This window comes from Papaver somniferum, chromosome 1 (assembly GCF_003573695.1).
Source record: "Papaver somniferum cultivar HN1 chromosome 1, ASM357369v1, whole genome shotgun sequence".
In the NCBI taxonomy this organism is placed as follows: Eukaryota; Viridiplantae; Streptophyta; class Magnoliopsida; order Ranunculales; family Papaveraceae; genus Papaver; species Papaver somniferum.
The window spans coordinates 28,424,976-28,433,698 of NC_039358.1; the positions used below are offsets into that span (position 1 = coordinate 28,424,976).

An 8,723-nucleotide genomic window follows, 5' to 3' on the forward strand; every position below is an offset into this window, starting at 1 on the left:
AGAAACCAGAGGACTCAAGGAGTTCAAGTTATATTAGAACGATGCTGGAAGACTACAAACACGTTCTTTTTCAAGGAATTTGAATGCGGTAAGTCAATTTTTTCTAGTAGTTTAAGTTTTTAGATTATCTGTTTTGTTTTAATAAAAATAAACAAATTCAAATTATGAATAATTAATTATCGTTATTAGGAGTTACACTGATAGATTTCTACATGTTAACGGGAATTCCATGTGCTGGAAACTTACTTCCATTTAACAAACTAAATTGGTTATCAGAAGATAAATGGAAACAAAGACTTCCCTTATATTCAAGTGATGTAGAAGGAAATGCTTCATATAGACAATTAAAAGTGCATGGGTTAAAAGTGGCTGGGTTGAAAGCATTTTTTATATGTTATGCTAGGAAAATGAATGAAAACAGGGTAAATGGTAATGAATATTTGTTCCCCGACCATTATGAGGAGCTCGAACGTCTGTTTGTATTGTGGACTCTAGGCCAATGTCTATTTCCAAATGCTAGCTCAGTGGTGTTAGTTTGGTTTTTTGAAGCATTAGAAGATTTAGAGCAAGCACCGACATATGATTGGGGGACTCCGATTTTATCAGAGATTTACATGGCCCTCGGTGATTGCTCGACGTGTGTAAAAGATAGTTTTAATGCATTTTGGGGAGTTGTGGAGGTAAGAACCAATATTTTTCACAGTATTTTTTTGTTATTTTCACTTGGAAAATTTCGTAACCAATAATGTTATTATTTTGAGTATTGGTGGTATAGATGGTTCCATGTTTCAGAACCTTCTCTTAAGAATCATACCAATGTATTTCCGATCATACGGAAGTATGATTCTGAGAGTTGGGAACCTATGCAGATTGAAGATGGTCAAGATACTGTTATTGTTCATAAGATTCATCAGTTGTGTAGAACAAGCCTTAACCTTATCTACCATCCGTAAGAAGCAATACCTGAGTTCGAAGAAGAACAAACTCAGAGAATGGTACAGCTAAGCCTTACAAGGATGGTGTTATACATCCCTATTTATGAAAACGGTGTTTGGTATTATAGTGAAAGAGAACTTCTTCAGTTGCAAAGAAGATCAGTGATAGCCGTCAACCCTTATCCAATTTCAGAGGTTTCAGAAGACAATTACTTGAAATTGATAAGGGAAGGTCATCATTGGCAAGAAGCTGATCAATTGGTCCAGGAGCCAATGAACAGAAATGAAAACCTAGTTTGGCTTAACACTATTTTCAAGACCAATATTGCTATACAACCGCAAAGTTTGGGTCTGATGGATTTCCCAGCTTTAGGTAGGATGCCACTTGCCGACGAATTTCTTCCTTCCCAACCTCCACCAGAGACGGGTGACGCATTTGCATATCATTTTCAAAGTTCATCGTCAACCATGCCACCATTTTCTTAGGAGGTACGGACTATTTCCAGCATATTTGGAGAGGTTTTTACTTATCCAATTGCTTATAGTGCACTTGATCGGACTTATCCATACTTGGGGATCAATGTTACAGAGTTGCAGTATCAGACCCAGTTGAACGATTTTCATGCTCTACTTCATGGATTTCAGAGATTACACTTGTATGAGTTGCAAAAACTGAGGGATATCATGATGTTTGACATGAGTCAAGGATTTGAGGCTAATGATGGTTCAGGTAGTAGGGAAATGTGTCCCAATGTTAGAGGAATAAGTCCAGGTGGTAGAGTTGTTAGAGGAATGAGTAACAGTGGAATATGAATGACTCATTTGAGTCCCGGTGATGGAGGAATGAGTCCAACTGGAAGTCAGCAAAGTAGTGGAAGTGAAAGAAGATTGAGACGTTGTTCTATGTATGATATACCAGAAAGTTCTACTTCAAATATAGTGTTAGATAGTCAAGCAGTACGTGGTGGTGAAGAAAACATTGGCTTGGCTACAACTCGTGCACGTATGTTTAGTCATTTTCCACCTGACATAATGACTCCAGGAGGTGGTGTGAACATGGAAGTAATTAGGCAATTGACTATGTATACTCAATTTCCTCCCCCCCCCCCCCCCCAATTACCTCAAGCTCATCAGCATTTCAACCATTGCAACAGCCATTGCAGCAAACTCCTCAAGAATATCAACAACACGTATTTCAAGATTTGTATCGTGTTCCCATGCGCCCTGAACCCATTGCTTATCAAGGTTATGGTGATTATGATGAGACTCAAGCACCAAGTGAGTCTCAAACCGGCTCGCTAACTGATATGTTGACCAACACTCTTGATTCAGAAAACGAGGACAATTGGATCTTTGGTCAAGGAGGAAATGAACAAGGTAATGAATAGTTTAAATGTAATGTAATCATGTAAGCTTTTTAGTAGGAAATGGACAAGGTAATGAGGAAATGGACAGTGTTCAAGGCAATTTAGTTGAAATGTATTTTTTTTTAATTAATGGATTTTTTTTTTTAGATTAATATTCAAATACAAACTACTTTTACATTTCATTAAAAATTAGCAAATTCCAACTTATAATTTGAATCGCTGCACATGAACATTATAGAGTTCATAACATTCGGCGTGACTAAACCATCTTCCGTTGTCTTCGGCGAATTTGGTATGAGTTCTAATTTTTAGTTCTTCATTTGACAACCCAGGATTATCCCTTTTTATCAACCACATAATTTGCTGATACTTTCTAACATTGTTATTGATGAAGCAATAACGATTTTGAAGACACTCATTTGTTCTTCTTGGATTTACATGACTTAACATCGTGAACCTTTGAAACACAGTGTCTCATAAGTTAAAAGTCTCTAAACTGAAATCTCTATCTCTTGCAACTGAAACCCAACATCGAATTAGAGAAACATCTTCCTCTGAAGTAAAATCCACTTCGGTTATGCGAGCACTAGGCATGTTGAAATGAATTTGAAGTTGGGTTGGAATGGGTAAAAGTTAGGTATTTAAAGAGGGAGAGAATGGTAGCTGTTGGATGAAGATCTGATAAATGTTGATCAGACCAGCGAGCGAAAACTTGACTAACGCTAGCGCTGGGCGTATGAGTTTGACAGTTTGGCATACCCATAATGGGTGCATATATGCCAAAAATCAGTGTTTGACATATGCATACGAATAAGACTTAGTGCCCCCTCTTTATGCACTAATACTCTAAATTTTCTTTCATAATTATGAAAAATTACATGCAACAAAAAGAATTTATTTATATATTTTGAATTTTAAAAGAGATAGAGTTGTCAACTAGATTTCTAGTTCCCACCAATACATTTTCTTCCATACTTTTGTCCCATTATATTTCCCCAAAACTTGCTAGCTTACACTCGAAATACAATTTTTGAATGATTGACCATCAATGTATATATTCCATCTATCTGATACGTGATTCTCGAATGACAGTAATCTATCCTTTTCGTTTATAGGAAAAAAATAATTACACCGTCTCACCTCACTCATAAATGAAAAACCCAAACTTCATGATGGCACTTCACAAGTATGTCGTCGCCTCGTTGGTCATGAACATAAATTCTGAATATGAACACATCACGACTTTAGATGTTGCACTTGCAGCCATTTAATATGAACCCATGGAATTAGATTTTGTTACCTGAGCAGTAGTTGCACAATCCTATTTTCTGAACATATGCCTTGTAGTATGTGTAGAAAGAACAATTGTTTGTTAATTTGTCATAAGCAAAACAAAAGAAAACTTCAGTTACTTCAATATGAATGGCAAGTTTTACATATGAGATTCTAAATTCCACCTTCAATAATATTCTACATTACCATTGCAAGTGCATAGAAGTGAAAACCAGAAAATTAAGAAGGCGATTTAACCTATGTTATGTATTTTCTCTTTGTGACAGATCGGATACTAGGCAGGTGAATTTACAGGAGACCAAGTGCCTTCAGCTGCTCAACATGCTCGGGTGGAAGAGGAGGTGGGGACCAATTGGAATCCGTCACCGATCCATCAACATCCTCAACTACATACTCCTGATTAGCATTTGAAAATCAGTCAATCCAGATAAACAACAATAAATGAACAAAACGTTAGCTACAGAAACACAAACTCGAGCATCCACTAAACTTGTTGCTATAGAGAAATGTATTCTAACAAAAGTTTGGCCATGTCAGATCAGAAAGTTTGGCCAGTTATCCTTTGTGCACTGGAAATGGCTTCTGTCACAAAGCAAGAACACCTGTCCCGTCAATTAGGTGGGTGATTCTAGCACAGTGTGGTAATACGATGAAAGATGGTGGGATTTCTCAGTTTAGTTCCTCATGATCCGTCAAGAAGCACAGTTTCTAGAATGGGATAAATGAAACCAACGCTCTAATACTGGTATGACAAAAAGTGAACGGGAACAGTTTTAACTCACTTTTGTCAGCATCCTCTTTGCAAGTATGTGATAGTGCCTTTGCCAGATTCTTTGCCCAGCAATTGTAGCCACAAGAATGCTATAGATCAATCCAAAGAACGCGAAGAGTACTAGTGCAATCACTGCACCAATGATAAATAACGGCGCTCCTTCGCCAGCAACTGGTAAGCAAGCACAATCTCCAGCACTTGTTAAACCCTGATAGCATGACACTAAACATGCAGCGGGACACCGAGGGTCTCTACACCTACAAGGATTGAAAAATGATATTATGTTTCTTGTTTCTTTATAGTCCTATCATTTCAAATACGCGTACAGATACTTTTAGTAAGAGATGCTATTAATGTTAACAGTCACATTAATGTTGCCAATGGAAGGAATTTTACCCACAGCTGCAGCAACAGTCAGTCAATTGTCGACATGGCTGAGCTAGATCACTTCTCACTCTACTGTCGAAACACGTCAGAAAGCAACCAGACAATCCAACCAAAACAAAAAGCAGCAATGCCCCTGCAAATCACCAGAAATAAGCTGATAAAAAAAACATGCCCAAACTATTTGCTGACCAAAAATATGAAATTGAGTGCAATGAGATGATGAAGTGGGTCAAGGATGAAATCTTAACATTCCTGTCAAAGTGTTCACTTGTGAAATAAACCCATGGCATCAAACATGTTGCAGTATAGAAGGAGATAATGGGGAAGGACAGACGGCAAAATGGGAAGCACGTAAATTAGATTCATGAGGCATACCACATATGTAATAGAAGCTAACTACACCAGGAAATTCCAAGGCCAAGCGTAGCGCGAAGTTCTGAGATGCATCAACAAGATACACCAAATACGCCAATAAAGCAATTGCCTGAGCACAAAAGAAAAACAAAAGATTGGTAGCTGAACTCGCCAAGATATACTAATTTAGTAAAGAAAGAACGAAAGGGAACATCAAGGACTCACCAGCTGGAAACAGATAAAAATGAAAAATATATCTCTAGTGACAAAGAAACGGAACTTCAGCGTTCGCCATTTCCTATCTACGACCGTACTTTGCACACTCATGTGGTATTGGGCCTTGCAAGTTGTGCAATGAGCAAACGCAAAACCTTCCTGCAAAAATTAGCAGCGTAATGACTTGGATTGAAACACATTAAAAAGACAACAATGCACCAACAACTGCCGAGACTATGAACATACTCTATTTTTAAGTTCCAAACACCGCCGTCCATACAACATATTCACAAATACAGGTGGGTTTAAGACAAATAACAGGACGTACAAGGGTTCTTCTTCTACTTGGTAAAAGACAATGTGCTCAACGAAACAGTAATGCGGTCTAGGAGCAAAGAATATCTTACCTTAATGGAGCGCCATTGATCTAAACATTCACGGTGTACGTACTTTGCCGTTCCTTTGCACATACAAGGAGCAATGAAACCCCTTTCTAGCAATAATAACAACAAGAAAAAATTAGGTCAAAATTAAGGAATTTTCATAGTCAGAAAGTAAATTATACAACATACCATCAGTTTCAAGACAAATTCTGCACTGATTTTGCCCTGCTTCAAGATCAATCTCTGTTGTTGGTTGAGTACTGACTGGAGTAGGAGGATTTAGAAGAGAAACACTCTCTTGTTCCCCCATTGAATACCTAACCTGAGCAATTGCTTCTATGAAAATTCTCAGAGAGGACTTTGTGAAACAATGAATTACCTCCTAAGGATTCCTCTTATTAGTAGGATCAGATGTTCATGAAAACTTTTTACTTACAGTGGATCACCACCACCTGTCAACCACCAACTAGGATTTACTTATTGGGGTTTATGTGAAGTTTTTTTCTTCTTTACGAAGGAAAATATTAGAAACGACCTATAATTTTCCGAACGACGTGTAGGAATTTAATTGCTTTTTATTGTGCAGTTGAATTGACCTGAGTTTATTATGAACAATTAATTGGGGATAAAAAAAGGAATTGGGGATATTGATTACTTCCACCAAATCCATGGTGTGTGCTAAGGGGTGATTTTTTGGTATGAAAATACTAAAATATCCTTTGATTAATTAAAAAACATTATGAAAAGACTATTATACCCTTTCTCCTAAAACATAAAAATCAAATAACCAAAACGTATCCCCCATTCTCTGAATTCATTACCGGCACTGTCCTAGGTTTAGGTTTTTTAAAAAAAAAAAATTCATCGTTCTCCGTCGATTCAAAATTTCTTCGTCGATTAACCTACCCGAATCATAAACAATGCCTCCACGAAAGAAAACGAATGCCCAATCGAACTCAAAATTGATTGCTCAACAAAAACAGGAACAAAGAATTGCTAAGATTGCTCAAGAGCAAGAAGAAGAACAAGCAGCGGATTCGGACAATCAACCTCTCGCAACCATGGCTTCTGTGAGAAGGTAAGTGATTTTAAACTACTTTATGAGTGTTTTAATCGATTTATAACAATGGGTTTAGGTTAGAATCGCAAACCCTAACTGAAACAGTTGAGTTTCAGTGATTATCGGCACTGAAATATGTATGAATACGGTGCCAGTTTTACCTTCCGGCATTCAATCTAAGATGAATGCAATGCCGGTTTCACTCCGCAGATTCACCAGAAACTGAATTTTAGATACCGGCATAGAATTTGGGTCGAATTCCCTGCCGGTTCTTGGTACCGACAGTCATTTATAACTATTCGTGTATGCCGGTAGTGGTCTAAAAACATAAGGAGAGTTTATGAATTTGTCACTAGTACCGGCATAGACATTTGGTTCCATTGTATGCCGGTTTATAGTACCGGCATTTTTTTTGTGAAAATTCGAGCATGCCGGTAGTGGACTTAAACCATACAGGAGAGTTTATGAATTTATCATCAGTACCGGCGTACATTTTTAAGTTGATTTGAATGTCGGCACCAGATTAAGGCATGGAATTGATTTATTTCGAGAATGTCGGTAGTGGACTAAAAACATACAGGAGAATTACATACGATTAACGGCATTGTCGACAGTCATTGTTTAATGCCGGAACAAACAACGGGCGTGCTTTGTTTCAGTAAGTCAATGCCAGTGGAAAAACTTAAAGTGAGTTGTCTCACATTCATTTCGTGTGATTTTATGATATAGGTCAAAAGCCAAGGAGGCTAACAAAAGAAAAACTAAAGATGTTGTCACTAAGAGAAGAAGGAAGGGCGGTCTTGATACTCCTCAATCTCTCCCTCCTCGAGGGAAAGATGAAGGTCGTAAAAAGCGTCTGGGGGCTGAGACAAGAGGGATAATTTGGGAGAGTGGTGGTGACCGTAGTCGAGATGTAATCCGTGACCACGATGATCAAGATGAGCAAGATGAAGAGGAAAGTGAGGATGAAGATAATGTGGTTCCTCCAAGTCAATTAGAAAGCCAAAGCGAAGTTGGTGGGCCAAGTAAACAACCAACACAAGGCAATGGCAAGATGGGAAATGGCAAAGTGAAAGTTAAAGGTTCCCACCTTCCTCATATTAATGACATGATACCTGACCTTGAACGTGGTAGAATTTGGGGTGAAGCTCCGGAACCGAAAATACTATTTGGATACAAACACTCGTGGGCTCGTACTATCTATCAAACCTATGTAAGTATTTTTTATCTTGTGCATATGTATTGTTGTGTATTTATGTAAAATATCTTAATTGTATTGTCTCCTAATTGTAGGATCATGCGAAGGCTGTGCGTGTTTGCCGAAACCAAGCCGCGGATTGTTGGAAATTGTCCGATGAATGTGAAGAGGTCCAACAAATAGTAATGGAATATGGTCTATATGCTTTGGTTGAAAATTATGTGAATCCTGATTCCGTGACTGTCAATTGCTTCGTCGAAAGGTACCATGGTGAAACCGATACAATGCACTTTCCTTTTGGGGAGATGACCTTCATCCCTGATGATGCTCAGAACATTCTAGGATTGAATGTTACCGGAAAATCAATTGCAGAAGGAGTTGAGTCTATGGACCTAGAATGGTCGAAGTTGCACGCTCTGACTAAGAAGTTGTTGGGTTGGGACTACAAAACTTCTGTGGAGAGCTTTTATGAATCCAAGTCTGGTAGGACAAAGACAATCAAGTTGACGCTTCTTAAGAAAAAGTTTGAAAACACAAAGCAAAGAAGTTTGGAGGATGAATGAGACCCTGAAGAAATTCGTTATACTGCCGCTGCATACCTGTTATACACCTTGGGCACTAGGGTATTCCCTGACACTAATGGCAACAGGATTAGTGCGAACTACCTTCAGTACTTGGATCTATTGGAAGATATCTATGATTATTCTTGGGGCACCGCGGTAATGGCACATTTGATAATAGAGATGAGAAGGGTCTCT

At 38.2% G+C, this 8,723-nt stretch overlaps 1 protein-coding gene across 1 annotated transcript; it reads right to left on the reverse strand.

Moving 5' to 3' along the window:
* Positions 1 to 3,685: 3,685 nt before the first annotated feature.
* LOC113326758 (E3 ubiquitin-protein ligase MARCH8-like) lies at positions 3,686 to 6,254 on the reverse strand. Its single transcript, XM_026574416.1, has 7 exons — positions 5,897 to 6,254; positions 5,732 to 5,817; positions 5,334 to 5,483; positions 5,130 to 5,238; positions 4,764 to 4,887; positions 4,378 to 4,624; positions 3,686 to 3,991 (listed from the first exon to the last, which is right to left on the reverse strand). Exons 1-7 carry the CDS (start codon positions 6,015 to 6,017, stop codon positions 3,884 to 3,886), a joined length of 945 nt encoding a protein of 314 aa, XP_026430201.1. The 5' UTR covers positions 6,018 to 6,254; the 3' UTR covers positions 3,686 to 3,883.
* Positions 6,255 to 8,723: the final 2,469 nt, after the last annotated feature.